General features: G+C 49.7%; 2 protein-coding genes across 9 annotated transcripts in view; both read left to right on the forward strand.

Annotated features, from left to right (window-relative positions):
• PTPRA (protein tyrosine phosphatase receptor type A) overlaps positions 1-17,505 on the forward strand; it is a 170,120-nt gene extending 152,615 nt beyond the window's left edge. For 6 of the 8 annotated variants that reach the window (XM_058563083.1, XM_058563080.1, XM_058563082.1 and 3 more), the window contains 11 exons: positions 1,940-2,037; positions 3,237-3,356; positions 4,108-4,274; positions 4,764-4,899; positions 5,584-5,733; positions 6,877-6,970; positions 7,272-7,348; positions 7,809-7,943; positions 12,251-12,606; positions 16,243-16,378; positions 17,209-17,505. In XM_058563083.1, the coding sequence (XP_058419066.1) occupies positions 1,940-2,037; positions 3,237-3,356; positions 4,108-4,274; positions 4,764-4,899; positions 5,584-5,733; positions 6,877-6,970; positions 7,272-7,348; positions 7,809-7,943; positions 12,251-12,606; positions 16,243-16,378; positions 17,209-17,283 (1,544 nt within the window). In that variant the 3' untranslated portion in view covers positions 17,284-17,505. The remainder of the gene's footprint in view (positions 1-1,939; positions 2,038-3,236; positions 3,357-4,107; positions 4,275-4,763; positions 4,900-5,583; positions 5,734-6,876; positions 6,971-7,271; positions 7,349-7,808; positions 7,944-12,250; positions 12,607-16,242; positions 16,379-17,208) is intronic. The other 2 variants (XM_058563084.1, XM_058563085.1) reach the window with 1 other exon arrangement.
• Positions 17,506-22,873: 5,368 nt separating this feature from the next.
• LOC131418617 (progonadoliberin-2) lies at positions 22,874-23,657 on the forward strand. The gene is given in 4 exon segments (XM_058563093.1): positions 22,874-23,257; positions 23,260-23,301; positions 23,304-23,366; positions 23,448-23,657. Coding segments are annotated over 4 exon segments (402 nt in total). The 5' UTR covers positions 22,874-23,121; the 3' UTR covers positions 23,609-23,657.
• Positions 23,658-24,521: the final 864 nt, after the last annotated feature.

Consider the following 24,521-nt stretch of genomic DNA (forward strand, 5'->3'; position numbering starts at 1 on the left):
TTCTGTTTGACTGGGTCCTGCTTCTCTTGAGCTCCTGAGCCATGTTTTCAGGTGAATTTTGTACCCCTCCTCCTGGATACCCCCACAGACTCTTTAGATTCAATATCAGAAACTAAAACATGACTCTTTCTCAGCCCCTAAACTGCTTTTTATCCTGTGTTCTCTGGCTGTCACCATAACTGGACTGTAATCTATCTAATCAACCAAGCCAGATTTGGGATCATCCAGATCTCCTCTTATCCCTTGCTCAGAGTAAGACTAGTCCTCATTTTTCTCTCCAGTATCTGTCTTCTCTGACACACTGCCTGATTCCCATCTTTTCTTCCAATTATGTTGCAGTAGCCTACTGACTGATACCTCCAGGCCCCAGCTTTGCTCCTTGCATTTCTTCCACCAGAACGGCCTTTCTTGATGCAAAACTTTTATCAGGATTCTCATGAAAGTCCTAAACAATTTTCCAATATCAGTAGCACGAGCCTGCCTTAGCCTGGCCTCTCTAACCCTTTGGCTTCTGGTACCTTACCTGTCTTCCCAGCTCCCTCTTCTACCACGCTATGCGCAATGACTTCACTAAACTGCTTGCCGTCCTAGATGTCTCATGCTCTTTCTTGCTGCTAGCCCCCTGCACCTCTGCCTAGAGTGCCTTTTCTCCCTGTGTCCCCTTTATAAACTCCCATCCACCTGATATCCTAACAAATGGCTCAGTGTCACCACCTCGTATCACTGCCAGACAATGAAACAGTTTCTGCTCTGTATGTCTTTGTGGCATGTGTCCACTTCTATCATTATTTGTTTTTCTTTTTAGTACTTTTTATTTTACTAAAGGGAATACAAAGTTTAATAAAGTCAAAGGATATTACAAAGCTAATAAAAACAAAGTTGTCCCCCATTTCCTCTTCACTTTTTTAGTCTAATGCAGCCGCTTTTATCTGTTGATTTATTCTTATGGTAGATGATAATTTATTTAATCCTCTTATAAACTTCTCACACTCAGACAGACAGACATAACACAGACATGTCCCTTTTCCCCATTCTCCCAGTACAGTTAAATCACAATTTGGGGTTAAGATAATATTTATTATTTACATTATTATTACTATACCACTATTATTCATAGCTGAAGCACATAGTATTATATGATTTTTTGTACAGTTTTTGGTTTTCCTCTTTTCCGAGAGTTAATCATTGCCTTTTTTTCCTATTCACTGAGTTTTTTATATACCTAGCACTGATTTTTTTTTTCCCCAAACTCTTCACTAGAAGTATATGTTTCCTCTCAGTGCCTTCAGATACATAGAGTTTAATTTTTTTAAGGTTAATTTTTTATCTTGGGATCTTTCTAGGACCTCCTTTCTTCGGTTCTGTTCTGGATTGGTTTCCTGGGAATTCCATTAGCCTCTCTCCTGTGTTAGATCCCGTTTCTTTCTCTCTGTTTGTTTGCTCCCTCATTTTTTGTTTAGAAATCTTCTAGTGGCTTTCTGGAAAAGGCTGTGTGGGAAGTCAGTTTTAAATTCCAGCCTAAGCAAGTCGCCCAACCTCTCTGTGGCTGATGACACCCACCTCAGAGCATGGTAGGAAGGAGTAAGTCAGATATAAAGCACTTAGCTCAATGTCTGGCCCATAACATCAGTATTCAGTGAGCAGTCATGATTTCTAATCTTCAACTATGATATCCTTGGGAGACATTGTTCGTGTTCTCTTTATATTTTGACAACCTCCCACCCCCACTGCACTTCCTTTTGAAGTGCCTGGCACATAGATGGTGGATACATGGGAAGTGTTCAGTTAGTAGTTGAGTGGATGGATAGATGGACTGGATATTTAGCTGGGGATGTGTGGGCATAGGCTTCCAAAAGTCAGGAATGAATGTTCCCAGTTTCCCAGCATCTTTCTTCCCCTTGGTGTGTATTCTCCTCATCTTTGCTATTGGCTACTTTAGGACCAAAAGAAGAAACGGTGAATGATTTCTGGAGGATGATCTGGGAACAAAACACAGCCACCATTGTCATGGTGACCAACCTGAAGGAGAGAAAGGAGGTGAGTGAAAAAATTCGATAGGTGGGCCCCTGATGCAGGCATGACCAGCAGAGGGACTGTTCTGTTGGAGCTCTGTGTTTGAGCCTGGGCTGTCCACCTTTTGTGGCTCCTGTGCCAGACATTCATCCAGACAGAACCCGGGCCAATATGCCTACCAGACTTTCCTATGGCCTGGAAGCCTCCGATGAACCTCAGGGGTGTGCCTATGCTATGTTCCCTATGTCTGGTAGTCAAACAGCTCACCCTGGTTCCCAAACAACCTGGAAGAAAGACTTGGGCCATTAGCCAAGGAAAAGCCACAGAGTGGCCTTTCTCCCCTGGCTTCTCTAGTCTTGCCTTCCCCTGGTTTCCTGACCCTTCTCCTGAATCAGCAGAGGGAACTGTATGACTGAGACCCTGTGGGTACAAGGGAATCTGAGGCCCTGGCTTGATCCTGCAGGCAGCTTTCTGACTGATCCTTTTCTTTTTGTGGCTGCCAAGTCCATGCCTGGGCAGCCCCATCACTGAGCCACAGCCAGCACCAGTCTTGAGTCCTGGATCAAGCCCCAGAGAGGAATCCCCATTTCATGACAGTCTTTCTCCAGGATGGCCCTTGAGTCACCTTGATCCCCACAATGGGTTGTTGGGTGTGTTGATTAGCAGCTCCATAGTGCTTAGGAAGGATAGCACTAGGGCTTGGCTTTAGATCTAGTTGGTTTGGGTTTCCTCCAGTTGGACCTCTGGCTTTTGGAAGCTGTCCAAGGCCTAGGCACCAGAGAAGGCCTTAGGCCTCTCGTAGCAGGTTTACATTCGGCATCAATCCACCCTGGTGACCCCCTCATAGCAGATTGCTGGTTCTAGAACATCAGGCATGCTTGCCCCTAGCGTATGACCGGGGATATTGTGGAAGTGCAGATTCTGTAGGTAAAATGGCTTCTAATTTGCCCTGAACTGAGGGAATGGGGGTGGGAAAGAGCAAGAAGTGTAGGGCTTCGGCTGTGCATAAGTTAAGAGATTGTGCTAAACAGGATGGAAGCTGAGGAACTTGAAAAAAGAACAGTTAAAATGAATAAGTCGACAGCTGACTGAGGTGAGAGAAGAGACCACAGGGCTTTCTGGGGACTTCAGTCTAGGCTTTTGTGGTCCTTTCCTTTCAGCCCCTTTGCACTTGCCAGGGCGGGAGGTCTGTGGTCAGGGGATGTGTGTCTGTTCCTTTCCAGTGCAAGTGTGCCCAGTACTGGCCAGACCAAGGCTGCTGGACCTATGGGAATATCCGTGTGTCGGTAGAGGATGTGACTGTCTTGGTGGACTACACCGTGCGAAAGTTCTGCATTCAACAGGTACTGTCTCTTGCCTCCTTTCTCGGTTCTGTTTAGGATCTACTGACCATTAAGAGGTCGAAAAAGGCTGGGTCATCCCCCCTCTTACTCAGGGTGGTCAGGAACCGCGGAGTGTGTGGTACGTTTGGACTCTGAAATCAGAGATCTGAGCTCCCAGGGAACTTCTTTGTCACAGCTAAGAGAGGAGCATTTCCATGGCTGGGAGAAAAAGTATTATTGAGATGGTGTTTGATCATCTAGGTATGAACCAAGTACATCAGGAAGTGATGTAATCTTCTGAGTACTTGACTCACCTCTCCTCCTTTCTTAGTCCAAAGGCTCCTGACATCAAGGATTTGGTGGGCCCTGCTCCTAACCCTCCAGAGTGACCCTGGAGGCTTGAGCAAAGGTTGCCTTCAGCTGAGGGGTGTGTGGTGCTATGAAAAGGGGGTCTACCAAGGGTCAGGAGACCTGCATGTTAGTTCTGACCTTGCCATTTACTAGTTTTGGGACCTCAATCAGGTCATTTAACTTCCCCGAGTTTCACATTCCACATCTGTAGGCTGAGAATAATAGTAACAGCCCTGCCTACCCCATGGGGTTCCTGGGAAGATTCTCTGTCCATGGTTAACCTTCCTTGGGTATACTCTCACGTCCCCATTATCACTGACAACCACAGCTGGTCCCAGCCCCTAAGCCTCACCCTCCTTTGCCTGTTGCTACCCTACCCCAGAGTATTAAGGCCAACACACAGGATCTCCTTACTTCACAGGTGGGTGACGTGACCAACAGAAAGCCACAGCGCCTCATCACTCAGTTCCACTTTACCAGCTGGCCAGACTTTGGGGTACCTTTCACCCCAATCGGCATGCTCAAGTTCCTCAAGAAGGTGAAGGCCTGTAACCCTCAGTATGCAGGGGCCATCGTGGTCCACTGCAGGTCAGTGTGGCCTGACCCTTGGCTCCCCGCTCATACCACATTCTGCTTCCATGGCCAGAGCAGGGGAAAGCACAGGGGCCCTGGCTGAGGAGGCTGGCACAGAGCAAATGAGCTGTTGGGGCCCTGGGGCAGCAGCCAGGGAGATTCCTCAAGTTTTGGTGCTGGATGGAGAGCACTTGAGGAAAGAGGAAAGTCAGTCCTCCAAGATTGTGGGTGGGGAGACCACTGCTATGCCAGGTTGAGTGCTGCCTTGTGTACTTGGAGCCCTCAGACCCTTGTAAGTGTCAAAGTTGCCTGGTCCTGATAGCTAGAGGTAAGGAGTTCAGGGTACAGTGGGGTTGTTGGCTTCACGAGATTCTTAGCTCTACTGCATTCAGAATTAGAATTAAGAGGCTTGAAGAAAGAGCCCCAGCCTGTGCTGCCCCCTCCCTGTATGTTCCCACAAAGCATGCTCGCCATCCTGGTAACACCCCTGCTCTCTGACTACAGTGCAGGTGTAGGGCGTACAGGTACCTTTGTCGTCATTGATGCCATGCTGGACATGATGCATACAGAACGGAAGGTGGACGTGTATGGTTTTGTGAGCCGCATCCGAGCACAGCGCTGCCAGATGGTGCAAACAGACGTGAGTGATTTGTGGGTGAAGTGAGGGTGGGGGCGTTCCAGGACCAAAACATCTATCCGCCTTGTGGATTGCCTCCCAGATTATTGTAAATGATCATCGTACAGTGTGATGAAGGGTCCTTGTAAGTTATGTCTTGAAAGAAACATGGAGCACAGAAGAGGTTGTGCCCAGGGGAATTGGGAAGGCAGGGCAGGTGTCATTTGCACTAGGCTCTAAGAAGAAGAAACAGGTCCTGAGGGAAGCAGCCGAGAGAGCGAGTGCCCACAGAGTTGTGACGTAGCTCAGCCATGTCTGGGAGCAGCAGTGAGATCAGCTCTGTGGTTAGGGCACAAGGTTCAAACGGTTCAGCACGGGGAAGAAGGCTGGCACAGCTGTCACCAGATTTTGAGACCCCCTCAGACTATCGAATCTGTGCTCTTTTAGAGTGAGCAGGAGTTGGATTTGTTCTTCTCTCCAGGCGGGTGCCATGGTAGGACCCTCCCTCCCCAGTTAAGCACCTCCAGCGGGACTCATGCATTTCAAGTTCTGCCTAACTGTATTGGGACAATGAGAGCAAATCGTTTTATCCCTGCTAGGATCAAAGGAGAAGTGGACTTGGGTGAAATGGGAGTGGGACGGGGTGCTCTGTTGCCACAAGAACCATGTTGTGTATAACTGGGAACTTGGGCATCATCTGTGTTTCAGATGCAGTACGTCTTCATATACCAAGCCCTTCTGGAGCATTATCTCTATGGAGATACAGAACTGGAAGTGACCTCTCTAGAAACACATCTGCAGAAAATTTACAACAAAATCCCAGGGACCAGCAACAATGGATTAGAGGAGGAGTTTAAGGTGAGTTGGAGCTTAACCACCTCTTTCAGATTGAAGGATCCATGTGATCTGGGGCATGTGGGATGCTTGACTCCCACAAATGGGGAGTGCCCTTGCTAGGTTTGTGGGTAAAGAGGTGGGTCTCTGGCCTTTGACTCATACCCTAGTCGTTCTCAACTTGTCCTGCATATTAGAATCACTAGGGTTCTATTTAGGGAAAAAAAAGAGTCAATGGTATTTTTTTCCCAGTGCACCCCCCTCCCTGGTGATTATAATGTACAGCAAAAGCATACTTTTTCTGTAAAGGGCCAAATAGTAAATATTTTCAACTTGGCAGGCCATACAGTCTCTGTTGCAACTACTTAACACTGCAGTTGTAGCACAAAAGTAGCCATAGACACTACATAAACAAATGAGCGTGGCTGTGTTTCCATAAAACTTTACTTACAGGCAGCAGGCCAGATTTCGCCTATGGACCATAGGTTGCTGACCCCTAAGGAATATGTCACACTCTCATTAATAAAAGTGCTCCCAGAAGCAAGAGATTTTGGGTTGGGATGGGCAAGACCACCTTCCTTAAAGCACTCCCTCTCAAACTGTAATTTGCACACAGATTACCTTAGGAACCTGTTAGGATGCAGGTTCTGATTCAGCAGGTCTAAGTTGGGGCCTGAGAGTCTGCATTTCTAACAAGATGAGGCTGATGCTGCTGGTTTATGGGCTACACTTTGAATAGCAAAGATCAAGAAGGAACCTCAGAATCAGGGAAAGGAGGATGTGCATTTGAATAAGATTTTCTAAAGAGTCTAAGACAGCCTCTGGGGGTGGAACAGCAGGGAGAGAGGGAAGGAGGGCACACTCACTCCTACGGGGCTGGGATCCTTGCTCCAGGATCATAAAGTTCCAGCCCAAGGGAATCACAGAAGGGTCCACAGGAGCCCAGAAGGCATTGTTTCCCGAACACTCTCTTGGCTTAAAGACAAGTTCACTGAGCTTAAAGACAGAAGAAACAATGTCTTGATATGTAGAAATGGAGGTCAGGGCTTTGGTAAGAAGAGCTGTATGCAGCAGTGTGGCCTGGAGATGCAGGTCCAGTGATAGGCATAATCTTGTCAAGTTCAGTTACTGGGATCAGTAATATTTCCCCTCCCCTTCCTGATTCAGAAGTTAACATCAATCAAAATCCAGAATGACAAGATGCGGACTGGAAACCTTCCTGCCAACATGAAGAAGAACCGGGTTTTACAGATCATTCCATGTAAGAGCCCTCTCTCCATCCCAAAGCCTTGATGCCCCCTCCCCACTTTCCCTTCACCCCTTCCACTTCTAAGGTACTAATTAATGATCAGCTTGGAGACAAGAATTAACGGCGTTGCCTCTTGTTGCTCCCAGTTCTTTAGTGGCTTCTGGAAATAAAAGAGCGTGAAGGCCAAAATCTCTCTCCCTGGGCTAGGAACAGGCATGTTATTGCCCAACTGGGATTATATCTGCCCAGGGCCTGGGGTGGGGAGGAGAGCACAAGTGATATTGGGGAGCCACAGCCGCTGTCCTTCCTGCAGATGAATTCAACAGAGTGATCATTCCAGTTAAGAGGGGTGAGGAGAACACAGACTACGTGAACGCATCCTTCATTGATGTAAGTGGTGGCTGTGTCCCCAGAGCTCCCAGCACACCATGGAGAGTCAGCTGGGCCTTGCAGTGCCACCTTCCCCGTGCTTGGGAGGATTCCCACCCACCCACCCTGCACACTAAGTCTGTCAGGCCCCAGAGAGCAGAAGGTGAGGGAAATGGGGCACGCATCCGGGTAATAGCTGGAGGAAAAGGTTCACAACACAAACCACAACCAAAGGCTGAAAACACTAACCTCTGATTCTTCCCATTCCTACTCTCTTCCTCCTAGCCCCAGCTCCCCTTCCCTTGCCCTCATAGAAAGACACCAGCGAGTCAGACAGGGTTTCATCCTTGGCAAAAGGGGCACTCTGCCTAGGATGAGTTTGCCTCCAAGCAGCCCCTATCCCTTCCCAGTGGCCTGTCTTCTCCGCTAGCCCTTCCCTGATCAAACTACCTCACTCCTTCCATTGGCCTGGCCTGTACAGGGTTACCGGCAGAAGGACTCCTACATCGCCAGCCAGGGCCCTCTTCTCCACACAATTGAGGACTTCTGGCGAATGATCTGGGAGTGGAAATCCTGCTCCATCGTGATGCTAACAGAACTGGAGGAGAGAGGCCAGGTGAGCTCAAAAAGGTCCTGGGCTGTGGGAGACAGAGACCGCGTGAAAAAGGGGGCAGGAGGGAGGCTAGAAGATATCTTTGCACTTTTTCTTTGTCTTGAACCATCCAAAGAGCCATTTCCAGGCAATTTTGCCCAGACAGTTGATGTGGGAGCAATCAGTCGCTTCTCTCAGGACTGGAAGAGCAGTGCGGTCTGAGCCTCCATTTGGTTCCCAGATCGTTTACACCCTCATTCTTCTCTCCTGAGTACAGTTTCCCCGAGCCTAGCTTTGTGCACACCCTCTCCTCCCACCTCTGCAGGCAGGGCAAGCTAGTGAGAGGAGGGATACAGAGCCAGACCAAGCCTCTGATGTGGAGCTCCTGTGAGTGTCCCTAAGAAGAGGGTGCCTTCCAAGCCAGAGAAAGGAGCTAGAGAACTTGAGGGAAGATGTCCCCTCTTTGGTGATTACACAGCAGAAAACAATAGAATTTGAGCAATAACAAAAAGAAATTTCTAAGTTAACATTCAATAACAAGGAAATCTTTTAAAGAAAAAAGCCCTAAAGTCAATTATAAAGTTGTCTGGGAACTCAGAATATAAAGGGACCTTCGAGGCCCACTAAGTCAGCTCCCCTAAGTCAGTATAGGAAATCTCGTAACACTGTCACTGAGTCAGAGTCTTGCTGCCTCTACTGAGCACTGTCCATCTCAAGGATCACTCTTTCTCTGCCCACCTCCCACCCTCTCCTCTCTCTCTATTACTAGGTGGCCCAGTCTGTGTTCAGACAGTGCTCCTGAAACAGTCAGTGCCTCCCTCCTCCTCAAAATGCTTTCTTCCCTTGACTTCCAGTATGTCACCCCCTCACTGGCCTGGCAGCTCCTTTCATTTCCTTTGTAACCACCTCCTCCTCTACATGACCTCTAATCATTGGAGTGTCCTAGACTTAGGCCTTAACCCACTTTTGTTTTCTTTTGACACACTGTTCCTTGAGGATCTCATCCTGTCCTGTGGCTTTAAATCCTATCCATATGCCAGAGATTCCCAAATCTGTTTCTAGCCCAGTTACCACCCCACCTTCCCATTGTGGACTGATGAATCCACATACCTACTTGATATCTTCACATAGATGTCTTTTAAGGGTCTCAAACTTCATATGGCCCAAATAAAACTTGGTTTCCTCCTTCCCCCTATACTAGTCCACCCCACTCTTACCCATCTCAGTAAATTGTACCACCTTCCACCCAGCTGCTCGTGTCAGAAGTCTAGGAGTTACCTTCATTACTCCCCTTTCCTCGCTCCCTGCATCCAGTCTGTCACTGAGACCTGACATATGCTGAGCATGTCCCGTTCTCTCCAGTGTAACTGCTGTCACCCTCATACAAACCATCATTGTCTCTCACCTGCAACACCAAAGTAGCCTGGCAAGCTGTCTGCCTGCTTCTGTTCCCAACCCTTTTAGTCACTTCTGCACATGGCAGCCAGTGATCTTTTTGAAAATAGAAGTCTATGTCACTCCTTGTCTTAAAATCCTCTTTGGTCTTCCTGAGATCTTGAGGGAAAATCTGCCCATGCATACGATAAGTTTAGAAACTTTTCATGTTGTCTAGTCCCAAGACTTGAATTGGGTCCCTCTTCCTCTCAGTTGCACTTGCTTATTTTAAATCTCCTAGTTACCTTTTTCCCTCGTCCCCATCTGCCCTCTGGATGCTGAGTGGGACATAGTGTCTGAGATGGGTCACAGCCTCTCCTCCTTGGGAGCAGGGTCCTATATTTGTTGTGGCCTTGCATTCCCCTCAGGCCTGGTCTCCAGCTCTGTGCTCTCATGTCTCCATCGTCAGCTGGATCCCAAGGCATTTTTAGTTCTGGGCCACACTGGGTACAGCCACTGCTGGCCCCTGCCCTGCATTCCTCAGGCCCGTGTTCTGCCTCCTGTGGAAGGAGGTCCCTGTCCTTTGGCCCAGAGAAGAGTCACCTCAACAGATCTCTGAACTGAAGCTGCTGTTGTTGAATATTCCAGAGCCTGTGCCTTCTCCCCTAAGACCTTGCCTTCAGCAGCTTAACTCAGCCTTCTGAACTAGTGCGACTTCAGTAACAGCTCTTTCTGCCACCTCCCTCCCCACAGTCACGAGAGGCATCTCTGGGTACCATTTCCCTCCATTGCTCCCTTTTTCTCTCAAATAGCTGGATTTGTTTTTAAGTTCAACCTGCTTCCTCTGTTTGTGTTGTTGAGCACACACAGAGGGCTGAATTAAATAAACCCTGTAGCCTTCGCCTGGCTGAGTAGAATATGTTCGTGCCATCAGTTCAGCATCTATAATCATCTGTGTGGCTTCTCTTCATATCATCCCTTAAATCATAACCCCTAAGGTTCCCAAGCTTGTTTTCTCTCAGCACACCATACCTGCTTCCCTACAATAGCTGTGTCACCTTGAGACTCACCCTGCAGCACTGTTTTTTTTGTTGTTGTTCTTTTTGTGAGGAAGATCAGTCCTGAGCTAACATCCATGCCAATCCTCCTCTTTTTGATGAGGAAGACTGGCCCTGGGCTAACGTCTGTGCCCATCTTCCTCTGCTTTATATGGGACACCGCCACAGCATGGTGTGACAAGCAGTGTGTTGGTGTGCGCCCGGGATCCGAACCCTGGGCCGCCAGCAGCAGAGCGTAGGCACTTAACCGCTACACCACGGGGCCGGCCCCTGCAGCACTGTTTTAACCTCTTGGTTGGTCCCGACCACAGGTAACCACCTTCGGTAGTTGTCCTCATTCATCAGTCAGAGCAGGCTCCCCGTTTGCTTTCACTGTTGACCAGCTCCCTATCCACAGTTTGAAGAGGGGGCTCTCTCGATAGTTCCCCAACTCTGCTTCCCTGGGGCCTCCTTCCAATCTACCCCTTTTCTTCTCTGTTATGCCTCTGCCTAAACTAAGAAGATCTAAAATATCTGAAAGCCTTTAAGTGTGGGAACATAGTATTACTTTTTCTTGTCGTAGTGTGATTCTAGCTCTTACACTTTGTTGCTCTCAAGCCCATTTGTATCTTAGCAGTTCTAATGGCTTTAAGGCCCCAGTCTTCAGCCCTGGCTGATCAACTGTGTAAAGGCCATGTTGGGAGGGAGCTGTGGTAGCAACCTCACTCCACCCTCCAGTGCCCTAAAACCATGTAATCTCTGGGTAAGGGGAGCCTTAGTTAAAATTTTTTTAAAAGCTGTCCTGTTTGAAGAGAGGGCCCAGAGCCGTGACCCCCAAGGTACCATCAGGGCTCCTAGTGGGCACACGTAGGAAAGCTCTGGTCTGTGGCATTTCCTTGATCCCCCACTTTAATAATCCTGTGTTTTAAAATGAGCTCAGTGTCATTTATAAAGGGGATAATGAATGATCACACATATGAAAAGCAACAAAAGTCACTAAAATGGACTTTTAATAGTGATTTTATTTGAATTGAGAGACTGTCAGTGATTTTTATTTTTGCACTTTTCTTAATTTTACCAAATCTTTTCCAGTGAACATAGAGTACATTTATGGTTGAGTATTTTTGAATTGCCAACAGTGAAGTATTTAAGATCTTCCCTAAAATGCTCTAAAGAAATGGACAGTATAACTATATTTTGTTTTATTTATGTATTTATACCCTGACTTGTTCTGCAGACATTAAAAAATTCATTGACCAGATATTTACTGAGAGCTTACCTTATGCAGACAGTGTGCAGGTGCTGGGAATATAAAGATGAAAAGAGGCAACCTCTGCCCATAGGAGCTGTAGAGGGAATTGAGCCAGGTGCAAGCAAAGATAGACAGTAAACCATCTCCTGCTCACTAGCAAGGACAGAAATGCAAGTACTACAACTTGGTGGGAATGTAATTGAGTTCCGTTTTTCTGGATTAGCAATCTGACATATGTGAGCAGCTATAAAACCTGGAAACACCCCAAGGGAGCAGGGGCAAAAAAAGGGAATTGGAACAAAGACACTCACTCCTTCTCTCTCTCCACCTGCCACTGAGGGTTGGATGAAGCTGTGAGGCAATGGTCAGAGTTCTTCAGAGACTGTCAGTGTTGCAAATTAGACTGTGAACAAGTAACAACAAAAAGTTAAGTGATTATCTCTGGTAGTGAAATTAAGTTGTTAAATATAGATGTCCTGGTAAGGATCAGAGGTTAATTGGAATGATGTTAAGTAATGTAATGACCCTCCGAGTTTTTGATAATTTGGGGATGAAATGTGTTGGCATAAGAGGTAGATGTATTGAGAGAGGGGCAGGCTTATGGGACAGCCCTGCCTCAACCACATGTGGTATTCTGAGCCCCTCACCTCTCCCATTTGTCCCTCCAGGAAAAATGTGCCCAGTACTGGCCTTCTGATGGACTGGTGTCGTATGGGGACATCACAGTGGAGCTAAAGAAGGAAGAGGAATGTGAGAGCTACACCGTCAGAGACCTCCTGGTCACCAACACCAGGGTAAGATGGCTGGTTGTAGGCTTCTCCCACAGGGAAGGCAGGGGTGCCCCTACCTCTCTGATCCCTCTTCCTCCAAAGGAGAACAAGAGTCGGCAGATCCGGCAGTTCCACTTCCACGGCTGGCCTGAAGTGGGCATCCCCAGTGACGGAAAGGGCATGATCAGCATCATTGCAGCTGTGCAGAAGCAGCAGCAGCAGTCAGGGAACCACCCCATCACTGTGCACTGCAGGTACCGCTGGCCTCGGCCCTCAGAGGGGAGAGGGGGAAGCGATGGTGAGTGTGTGTCAGACAGGGAGGAAAGCCAGACAAGAGTGAGATTTTAGTGAGCACATGGCAATCAAGTTTGATGACCAGGATATGCCCGATGGTGAAAGAGGATCTTGGAGTTTGAACTTCACGCTTGTGCTACGGAACCAATAACATTAAGATACTGGACAGGGGAGCATTCGGGATGGTGATGGGTACAGGAGAGCAGCAGGGGAGGCTGACAGTGGAAAAACCAGTTGGGCAAGATGGGGGTGAGGGCCTGGCCTCCTAAGAAACACAGGAAAAGAGAAAAGGGCAAGTATTTTGAAAAAATACTTGAAAAATACACCGTTATAACTCGATTTTGTCTCTTTCCAGTAAAACCTAAGATATTTTCAGTCTGGACCTTTACAGAAAATCTTGCCAGCCTTTGACCTAGATGATTAATTCACACCTCCTCTGAAACCTCCAACACCTCTCCCATTCTCATATTTAAGACATGATCACGTTTTGGGGCTGGCTCCGTGGCCTAGTGGTTAAATTTGGCACTCTCTGCTTCAGTGGCCCAGGTTTGGTTCCCCGGGCATGGACCTACACCACTCATCAGCAGCCATGCTATGGCGGCGACCCACATACAAAATAGAGGAAGATTGGCACAGATGTTAGCTCAGGGTAAATCTTCCTCAAGCAAAAAGAGGAAGATTGGCAACAGATGTTAGCTCCGGGTGACTCTTCCTCAGCAAAAAAAAAAAAAGAAAGAAATGACCATGTTTTCTATTAGTCTAAGGAAAGAGAAACAATCAGAGAGAACTTCCACATGCTCCCACCACCACAGCTCCTCATCTGCCTGCCTGGGTTTTGTGGACCCTGCATCCCTTCTGTTCAGTGAATGACTTGTCTCACCTCTCTCTGAAACCAGATACATTAATCATCTATTGCTGTGTAACAATATTACCACAAACTTAGCATCTTAAAACAACACACATTTATCTCACAGTCTCTGTGGTCAAGAGTCTGAGCACATCTTAGCTGAGTCTTGTGCTTCAGGGTCTCACAAGACTGCAGTCAAGGTGTTGGCCAGGGCTGAGGTCCTATCTGAGGCTCAACTAGAGAAGGATCCACTTCTGAGGTCACTTGGTTGTTGGTAGCATTCATTTCTTTGGGGGCTGCTGGACTGAAGTTCCTTGCCACATGGACCTTCCCAGCATGGTTGCTTGCTTCTTCCAAGCCGGCAGAGGAGAGACTATCTCCTTATAAGACAGGCATTATGATCTCATGTAACATAATCACATACATGTAATTGTGTACATCCCATCACCCTTGCTATAATGCTCAAGGGGAGGGGATCACACAAGGGCATGAACAGTAGGAGACAGAGATCTTGGGGGCCAAGCTAAAGTCTGTGTGCCACACCCAGCTCCACTTGGATACCATTTCTCCTTTTGTCTCCTCAGGGACCTGACTTCATTATCCTACATCATCAGGTTTTCTTCTGCATAACTACCATCTTCATACAAATATGCTATAATTTCTCCCATCTTAATATTTTAAAAAAACCTCTTGCCTCCAATTCCCCTCCAGCTACCCCTGTATTTCTCTGTTTTCCTTAATAGTAAAGTTTCTCAAAAGATTTGTCCATACTAACTCTCCAGTTCCTCTCCTCCCAGCCTCTCTTGAGCCCATTGCAGTTAATCCCCCCCACACACCCCAATGCAGCTGCCCCTGTGAGGGCTACCTGTGACCTCCACATTGCTGAGTCCAGTGATCACTTCTCAGTCTCATTATACCTTGGCCCTCATTGGCATTAGACACAGCTGATCACTCACTTCTCTGTGGCTTGCTTTCAGCATAGCTTCTCTCCTGGGTTTCATCCTCATTGGCTGTTCTTTCTCTGTCTCCTTTGCCGATTCTTCCCCATCTGTGGCTGAAGGTGCAGTCCTTGGACCTCTTCTCTGTCAACGGACAGTTACTCCCCTAGGTAAACTCATCCATTCTCCTGACTTTAGTACCAACTCCCAAATCTCTGTCACCCTCTCCCCAATATTCCAGATTTATATATCCAGTTACTTACTCAATGTTTCCACTTGGGCATCTTCAAAAGAGTCCAAATCAGAACTGATCTTTCTTTCCAAGGCTGCTGTTTCCATAGCCTTCCCCAAATCAGAAAGTGGCATTTCAGTCAGCCACTTAACTCAGGTGAGGAGCCTTGGAGCCATCCTGTTCTCTTCTCTTTTTCTCACATATATACTTGTAATGCTCTACCTGCAAAATAATTTCAGAATCAAGTGTTTAGGGGCCGGCCCCGTGGCTTAGCGGTTAAGTGCGCGGGCTCCGCTGCTGGCGGCCCGGGTTCGGATCCTGGGCATGCACGGACGCACCGCTTCTCCGGCCATGCTGAGGCCGCGTCCCACATACGGCAACTAGAAGGATGTGCAGCTATGACATACAACAATCTACTGGGGCTTTGGAGGGAAAAAATAAATAAAATCTTTAAAAAAAAAAAAAAAAGAATCAAGTGTTTATCACTCCCTCCACCATGGCCCTCTGTCCAAGCCACTCTCCCCTCTCCTCAGTAACTCTACTGGCTTCACTCGTTTCCCTGCTCCTACCCTTCTGCCTTCGATCTGTGCTCAACACAGCAGCCTGAGAGATCCTTTAAAAGCTTCAGTCAGACGGCATCACTCCTTTATGGAGAAGCCTAACAGTCGGTGGCTTACAAGGCCCAACATGGTCTGAGGGCTCCTTGCCCAGGCCAGGTAGGGGGTATGCCAGGGGACTGGCATTCTCCTTGGGTGCTCTGACCTCACCACTGCCACGCTCCTTCCTTTCTCAGATCCAGCTACACTGGCTTCAGCACCTAGACATACTTCTGCCTTGTACCTGAGATGCTCGTTTCCCAGCCAGCCATTGGGTCTTGCCCTCACCTTCAGGTGTCTGTTCACATGGCACCCTGTTAGAGAGCGTTCCCTGACCACCGTGTTCACAGTAGCAGCTCTCCCCACCCTGCCTAGAACTCCTGTTGCTTTTATTCCTTCTCATACTGCATATCTTATTGTCTGGGGATATTGCTACCTCAGTAAAGGTCTGGTAGTGAATCAACTGATGACATTGAACGGGGTGGATAGTCTCAAGGTGAGAGTCTGGACTCGTGGGATTTAGGAAGAAAACGAGGGGCAAGGAAAAGAATCAGCAGACATGTACCAGTGCAGAGGGGCAGGGCTTGTCAAGGACAGAAAAGCAAGGACTAGAACTCTAACATGAGTGAGCAGCAGGTCAGGGCAACCCAGGCATGTTTGTAGGTGGACAGTGAAGGTTCAGTGCTGGGGTGGGTGAGTGTGAGGTTCTTCACCACTGTCCCACGGGCGAGTCCCTCAGCAAGCAAAGTGGGCCATGCAGAAAGGGCAGCAGGGGTGCACTCGCATTCCCAGAGCTGTGTGAACATGGGGCTTATATGGAGAGGAGCAGATGGGCCTCCTGCCCCCACCCCTAGCAGCTCCATTAGATGACAGACCTTCCCAGGAGCACCAACCTCAGCCTTTATCTGCTCGTTGCCATTTCACTCGCCTCCTTGGCACTGAGGGCCATAGCAGGTGTGATAAGTGTATCTGTTTTGTTACAGCGCTGGGGCAGGACGGACAGGGACCTTCTGTGCCCTCAGCACTGTCCTGGAACGGGTGAAAGCAGAGGGGATTTTGGATGTCTTCCAGACCGTCAAGAGCCTGCGGCTGCAGAGGCCACACATGGTCCAGACACTGGTATGCTGCCCCACATATTTGTCCACGCCACCACACTGTCTGCAGCACTTCTCTGTCAGGGCCAGCTCAGGGGAGAGGCTCTTCCAAGGGGCCCATCTCGTAGTCAAAGACTGTGTAACCACGGACTCATCCTTCCCCAAGGTGCTCCAGACAGACAGAATGAGCTTTGGGAGGCAGGAGAGCAGTGGGGAGATAGTCCCACACCAATAAGAGATGCAAGTGGCCTCTGTGAAGGCTAGAAGAGGGTGCCTAGGTGCCCCACAGGGCTCTTCTTCACTTCTCATGGGTCCTAGGGTAGGGAAGACTCAGGAGTACCTCCTTTCTTCTGCTCAGGCTCCCTGTTAAGAGGTCTGACTCTTGACAGTCTAGATGACCGGTAAGCACCGAGTATGGGGACAGGCATCTAAAAAGATTCCTGTACCCCATGGATCTGGAACTGTCTGAAGGGGAAAGAAAAGGAAATTTTAAGAGGTTTGGGAGTTGATGAGGCTTTGAGAACCGTGGCATCTCCAGCCTGGTAGCCATGGTGAGGTGTGGGCCACACAGAGCCATCTTCCCAGGGTGCCAGCCCAGCACGCTCACCTCTGACCTCTGCAGGCCTAGGACTGTCATCTTCATGTGTGGTCACTGCTATCTATAGAAGATTGGGTGCACTCAGCCCAGAGAGGGATGCTGTCAGAACTCTGGCGGGCAGATCAGGGCTCGGGTGGAAGTCCAAAAACATTCATTTCCTCTCAATTTTCCATTTAAAAAAAAGTGGGTCCGTCAGTAACTGCAGGTGCATTGTTCCCTACAGTAATCCTGGCTTTCCCTCTCCTTTGCCTCTCCAGGAACAGTATGAGTTCTGCTACAAGGTGGTGCAGGAATATATTGACGCATTCTCAGATTATGCCAACTTCAAGTAAGAGGCGAGGAGGCCCCGTGGACAGAATTGCCTTTAATATTTTGTAATATTCTGTTTTGTTAATATACCCAAAATTGTGTATATATCTTATAACTGTTTTAGAAATTGGTACATAGGCCTCTATTACATATTAGGTGGAGATTTTATATGTAAATGTGTTAGCACTGATAGTCCTTTTTCCAATGTTTTATTGGGGAATTAAATAGTGTGATGTTTGGATTGATATCGTGAAATCCTCTTCCTGGAAATTGGGCTGTATTATTCTTTGGTTTATACATCTTTTCCTAAAGAAGAAACACAAAACCCATTCCACGTATCTCGGCATCAACTAAGAAAAAAAGCACAAACTTCTCAGAGCTTTTGAGGAGATTGGTTGTCCCCGTTCAGGCCACTGTTCCCTCCCTGCTCTGTAAATGATCTGTCTCCTCCCCACCCCGACCCCTTTTCCCACCACCCATATCTCACCACGGGGAGTAAAGGGACCAGGGTGATATCTCTGCCACCACACTAGGGATTATCAGGTAATAAAGCTTTGACTCCCTGAGGAAACGTCTCTCCCTTTGTCTGGGGTAGGGCAGCCAGACCAGGGCTAGGGCTTTCCTAGGCCATTCCTGGCCCTGCTGTTCCTATTCTGTCTCGATTGGCCACAGAGAGGCCACAGTCCTCCTTTCCAATAAGCGCTACCCCCTCTGGCTCCTCGCTCATTGCCAGGACCCTCCCTTAGCTCCCAGCACGTCTTTGGTGCAGTGGTCCCAGCCAGCCTCGCTCCCTGGGAAGATGGCCAGCGTCCTGTTTCCCTAAGTGCTGGGGCGTGAGGAGAGAGGGGTGGCACAGCTTTGGGGCTGAGGCCAATCGTACCTTTCCAGTCCTTGGTGCTTTGTTACAAAACTATCTGGATTGTGTCACTCTGTCCAGAGTAAGTCTTTATTTCTATACTTATTGTGTTAAACAGCTTCCATTTCCTTTCATATCTGTCTTCATTTCCAGGACTTTTATGTGGAAGTGCCTCAGATCCACAGGCCAGGATGGTGGGACTCTTAGATCCCAACTTGATTTCAAGCCTGACATGTTAGACAAAAGTGTTTAACTTTTGTATCTTAAATAAGGCTGATGTTCATTTATTTCTCAGGTAACAGTTTCCGGAAACCTAGTATCCTCCCATCTCATGGTCCCAGTGTCCCTTAGGATGTTATTCTCATGCTCATGGTTGAAGCCAGGTCACTGTCTTTTCCCATGGAGAGCAAGAACTTCATTTTTAAGTACACGAAGCTAAAGTTGCACTTTTTGTTTCTACTCATATCCCATTGGCTAAAACCAGCCAAAAGATGCTGGGAAATGTAGTCTTTAGTTGGGGACACAGCTGGGAGTGTGGGTCTGTCCACTGCCTCCTATCCTGATGAGCAGCTCATCACAGAAACAGGAGAGTAAACTGCCATGGCTGTCAGTGCAGGGCTGAGAGAGCCTTGTGGCCTGTGAGATCTTTCTTGGGGAGCAGGGGCAGGCCCTGGGCTCCTTAGGGGCTGTCAGGAGTGAGAGGTGGCACCCTAGCCTGGTCCGTGGAGGCAGGCTCAGAGGTCATTGCTGCTGTTTTTGCTTGGAGGAGGTGGGACTTGAACTGGACCCGAGGGATGCTGAAATTTAGAGGAGTGAAAGGAGGAAAGGTCAAGTGGAGCCACATTGCAGAGGGCCTCAGAGTCCAGGCAGACAAAGACATGGTGGCTCCAAGATAGGAGCCAAGTTCTGCACCACATGTTCAGAGTATTTGCAGGAGGCAGGGGCGCCACACAGACCACCACTGGAAGCTTACAAGAAGTGAGTATGAGTCAGTAGATGTACTCAGTCTTTCTGTAGGAACCAAGGAACTTCAAGGGGCAATAAATTCAAAAGTCAGTAGTTTTAAAAGAAGCATGGATAAATTAGGGCCAGCCCCGTGGCTTAGCCGTTAAGTGCGCGCACTCCGCAACTGGTGGCCTGGGTTCCAATCCCGGGCGCGCACCGATGCACCGCTTCTCCGGCCGTGCTGAGGCCACGTCCCACATACAGCAACTAGAAGGATGTGCAACTGTGACATACAACTATCTACTGGGGCTTTGGGGAAAAAAAAAAGGAGGAGGATTGGCAATAGATGTTAGCTCAGAGCCGGTCTTCCTCAGCAAAAATAAATAAATAAAAGAAGCGTGGATAAATTAATCAAAGACAGAATCAGGAATTTCTGATGAAGGGTGCCATGTTTGGGAAGGAGACCCTAGCTCCTTGCAAACTACCGTTTGGTGCCTTTGTGTGACCATGTCCAGGCAGATAGAGGAGGGCAGGCCTTGGGTCAGCAACCCACACAGCGGACATGCAGGTGAGCTGTTCTTACGCCCTGTGCTGCCTCCCCATCTCCCAGCAGGCTGCCTGTCTCCTGCTGCCAGGACTGGTATTAAGCAGCTGCACATGCGCTGGAGTCCATGCTGATTTGGTCAGTGGCTGGGCCAATATTTTAAATATCACCTGGTTGCTAAACAGATGTTCTTCAAGCAGGAATTATCTCAGCTCTTTGCTCCGCTTCTCTCCCTCAGTTTATAAGGTATCACTCATCCTTCCCTCTTCACCCCTTTCTTTTCCTTGTATTATCCAGGGCTCACGTGGTCGCAAGAGACGTGAACTGACCGGAACTAGTCTAGGCTAAAAGGGAAGTGTACTGGGGCTCACACGGCACGATTGTGTGGGAAGGGCAGGGGTGACTGCTTCATCCAGTGCCCGCCCCTCAGCCAGTCAGTCGTGACCCATGGGGTAGAGCAGGGTGAGGATTTCTCAGAACAGGGGGAGTGACATCCCATGCCCGTTGCACACCCAAAACTCTGGCCTGCCACACTCTCAGAGATCTCACTTCATCCAGTCATCCCCCTCCTGGTTTTTCAGTTTCCTTATAACACCCCCCACACCCCCCGCCGCCGCCGAAATGCTCGTCTTTCATTTAAAAAAAAAAGGCACATCCCGCAGGCCTAAGTTCTTCCTTTATTCTAGACTTCTTGAAAAGTCTACACTTTCCCTCTTCCCCACTCATTCCCACACATTCCTTTCTTACCTGATCTTGTCAAGGTGGCCTCCGTGCTGAGCCCCAGGGATCCACTGTCTGTCTATCCACTAGCTCCCCCTCCCGGTGTGGTGACGCCCTTCTGACTTTTATCCTCACTCTGTACCTGCTCCTCCGTGGTCTCCTTCCTCAGAGGCCAGGCATTCCTGTGGTCTGTACGTTGTGCATCCTCAGCCCTCCACGCACCCCCCCACGCCCCCCCAGCTCCAGGTCTGCATATCCTGCTTCTTGCTGTGACTCTACCAGCATGGCCCAGAGGCACCAGTCTCAGGCTCCTCACACCCAGGGGTTCACTCCGTCTCTCCAGAGTCCCCTGCCCTTTCCTGCAGCCCTCCAGCACTCTGCCTACCCGCTTCTTACCCTCACTCCCACCACACTCCAGTCAGGATCCACTGGCAGTTCCTGTGTTGGCTCTTCTCCATTTTGTTCCTTACACTGGAGCACCCATTGCTGCCTTGTTTCCACGACCCTAGCTAACTCTTCATCCTTCACCCCAGACCACCTGCTCAGGGGCTTGTGCCCCTCTGTGCTCCAACAGCACCTCAGCGTCCAACTCTAAACCTCCGCTTTCCCGGCTGACTATAAGCAGCTCCCAGACTGGAATGATGTCTGAGCATTAGTTGGAGCTCAGTGGTGAACAAATGGCCCTGCTGAGAGGGATACGAGGATGACTTCAGAGTTTATAGTCTGGAAAGGGACATCACACATTGCTGAAAAGCTAAGGATGTTGCCAGAAAGAACAGGACCAGAGCATCCCCTGGGAAGCTTAGTTCTAATGTGGATTTTTCAGGAAAAAACACAAATTACAGAAAAAATGAAGGCACCCTATTCCTCTTTAAAATAAACACCATGGACTTTGAATAAAAGGTTCTGTAAACCCACCAGAACTAAGCTAGTTTATTGAACTCAGATGATTTTCACTAAACCACAAAGCAAATGTTTTCCTAAAAATTACTTGGTTAACCAGTACATAAAGGAACAAAGTCAGTGTATTTCCCAAAACAATTTAACTGAACATACAATCCACACATTCGTTTCAGGTCCCTGCTAAATAAGTCAATTTGGAAATTCACGTGTGCCCTCCTACCTGGACAGCTGAAGTCCAGGTGCCCACGACCGCCTATGGTGGCCGTTATGCCACCCCCTCCCCCATCTTTGCCACAGGATTTGACGCATCTGCTCTCCCAATGACTGGCCACCACAATGCCTAGCCTGACCCTGGCCCTCACATTTGCTGTTCAACTCAAATGCGGAGATTGGCTATTAACCCTGTAAACAGGCCTCTGGCCCCCAGAGGCTGATGGCTAGCGGTAGAAAGCTGAGCTGACTAGAAAGCTGAGCTGACGCAGACTGAGAGGCAGGAGCCTGTTTATAGCGTCCCAGGGCAGCTGTGCCCAAATCCATGCGTAGTCTTGCCTTGAGCACAGGATGGGGAGGGGTTGGAATCCTGAGAGGCAAAATTATTCCTAACCTCTGCTGATAGCCCCGCAGAAGCTGCACTGCCCCCTTAGCTGGGCCCCCTCTCATGGGCCTGCTTGGAGGAGAGAGAGAGCCAGTGGGTAGGTGTGCCCCACCCAAGCCTACCTCCACCTAGAGTGACCCAGCCCTGGTGCCCAGGTGTATGGATGAGGACCATTCCACCAACCCATTTTACAGGTGGGCAAACAGAAGCCCTCAGGGAGGGTGGTCATAGCCTCCCCTCAGACCTTTTAACTCTTACGCTGCCATTTTTCCTCTTGGGAGAGCCCTGAGCTGGGTAGGACCCAGAGAGCCACCAGGCATTGCCCCTCTCCTGGCCACAACTTCCTTTTCAGGTCAGGGAGGGCTGTGAGGGCTTTCTAGATCTAAGGGCAGGAGCTTGAGGATGCACAGCCTGGCCAGGCTGGAGCAGGAGTCCTATGACTTCAGATCCCTGGGAGGATGGGGGGAGGGAGCATCTGGTGACACCAGGGCCAGCACTGAACACATACTGGGAAGGGAAGGGAGTGGGTGGCGATCTGCTCCCCTCCCTCTTTGAGAGGTCACTGGAGTCTGGGCCTGGAGCAGGGGGTGGAGCTGCCTGATCAATAAATCTCGGGCTGGCAGTCTGTGATCCCGCTATCACCTGGAGGAGCCACCTCGAGGAGCCACCTTGTCCACAGCTCTTCTTCGGTGAGTGACGAGGCTGCCCTCCCAAGGGCTGGGGCTTCTGGATAGAGCTCCATCCTAGGTGTGTGGCACACTGCTCCTCTTCCCCTCCCAGGTCTCTCTACGCCTGACCCAAGCCCATAAAACCCCCTTTCCCTCTTCTCCCCCCAACAACACACTATTCCTGGGCCTGCTGCCCCCAGAATGGGAGGGACAAGAGGTAGAAGCACTTGCCCCTGTCACCACCATACATCCATTCCACATCCCCAACTGCCATGGAAGAGAGATGGCAAGCGACAGAGAAAGGGCAGAGAAGCTGCCACTCTGGTCCCCCAGCACTCAGTGCCCCAGTACCCCCACATTGCTGCCTCTCTTGTGGAGAACTCCCCTGACGAATGTCTCTGTACCCCTCTCCAATCTTCTCCTACTTCTGGAATCCCTGAAGGAAGAAGGGGTAGGCCTGACCAACTGGGGAGGGCCCTCAGCTGGCAAGGCTGGGAGCCTCTGTGCCCCGGGAGCTCTGGGAGAAGGCTAGTTGCCGGGAGCCCTCAGGGTCCAGACCCCTGTAATCCTGGGATGAGGAGCAATGGCAGAAGAAAGAAGGGCATTAGGAGACACTAAAGCTGCCCCTGAATGCCAGTTGTCCAAGGGGACCCTGGAGGAAGAGGAAGGGGCTATGTATGGGAGTGTCAGACTCCTTCAGTGCTGTCCACTGTCCCTGGGACCAGCCCTGCTATGGCTAGCTTCAGGCTAGGCCTCCTGCTGCTGCTCCCCACCCTGGACCTTCGGAGGCTCAGCACTGGTCGCATGGCTGGTTCCCGGAGGAAAGCGAGCCTCCAGCTCACCCCAGGACCGCCAGCATGCCCCTAGGCCCCCAGGTAGGTGATGGGGCTCCTTCACCTACCTTGAGCCTCAGGTTGGGGTAGGGAGGACAGGTGCAGCCTTGGCTCCTTTCTGAGGAAGGGTCCTGGGCACTGCAGCAAGCAGCCCAGGCCAGATTGCCCATAGCCTTCCAAGCGATGCCCTGGCTCCCCATGAGGACAGTTTGCCCTGGGAGGGCAGGACTGTGGCCTGGTGGCAACTCCGTGGGAAGCAGCACCTAGTACAAACACACTGGTAAGTAGGGTGAGAGGCCACCAGGAGCCATCGAGGCTAAGAACTGGGAGTTATGGGGCGGGAGGAGGGGGAGACATCACTGAGATGCCCCCTGCCACTGCATCCCCAGCTGTTGGTGCTCTTGCTGCCCACAGCATGGTGCCATCTGCTATCCTACTTCCCAGAATTCTAGACAACTTATATTTAGGTTAGATTCAAATAAAAGATTAGAAGTCACTAGTGGACTAGAAACCTCCATAAATAAGACAGTGGTGGCAGTGGGGTTCCCCAGGCTTCTTGACAGTCAAGAGAAGCCAATATATCTTAAGATGGGCAGGGCCCTGGCCAGTGAGTGCGACTTTAGACTAATAGGCAGCAGGGCCCTGAGAACCAGGTGCTCATTGACATGTGCACTAGGAATGACTCAGTGGTTGCAGAGCTTCCCAAGGCCATAGCAGAAGACAGGTGTGGGGAGATGGTTTATTACTGTTTTACAAATTGCATTTTAAAGTGCACCAGGGGAGCACAGTAACCAGAGGAGAAAGGGGTAAATTTCTGTAAGGCAAAAAAAAAATTAAGTCGGTGTGAGCTCAGGTTTTTACATATCAGGTTTGTTTAGGGTGGGGAACGCCCCATGCCCAGGGAGCTGGAGATCCCCCACGCTGGGTTCCCTAGGAGCCGGGGGCGCGTCCGCAGGACGTAGGAGCAGGCTGGGCCGCATACTGCTCGGCAAGGCCAAGTCGGGTCGGGAGGGGAGGAGCGGGCAAGGCCAAATCTGGTCAACAAGGCAGGGGCGGGCAAGGCCGCACTTAAGCGGCCAGATCACCAGAGCTTCCGCTGGAATGACCGCCCCCTCTCCCAACCGGACCCCCAACGCCGCGCCCCGCCGCCCTCCAATAAAGATGTGAGGTGTCCGAAGCTGCTGCCTCGAGTTCTGT

The sequence above is a fragment of the Diceros bicornis genome, chromosome 19 (genome assembly GCF_020826845.1).
Source record: "Diceros bicornis minor isolate mBicDic1 chromosome 19, mDicBic1.mat.cur, whole genome shotgun sequence".
NCBI lineage: Eukaryota > Metazoa > Chordata > Mammalia > Perissodactyla > Rhinocerotidae > Diceros > Diceros bicornis.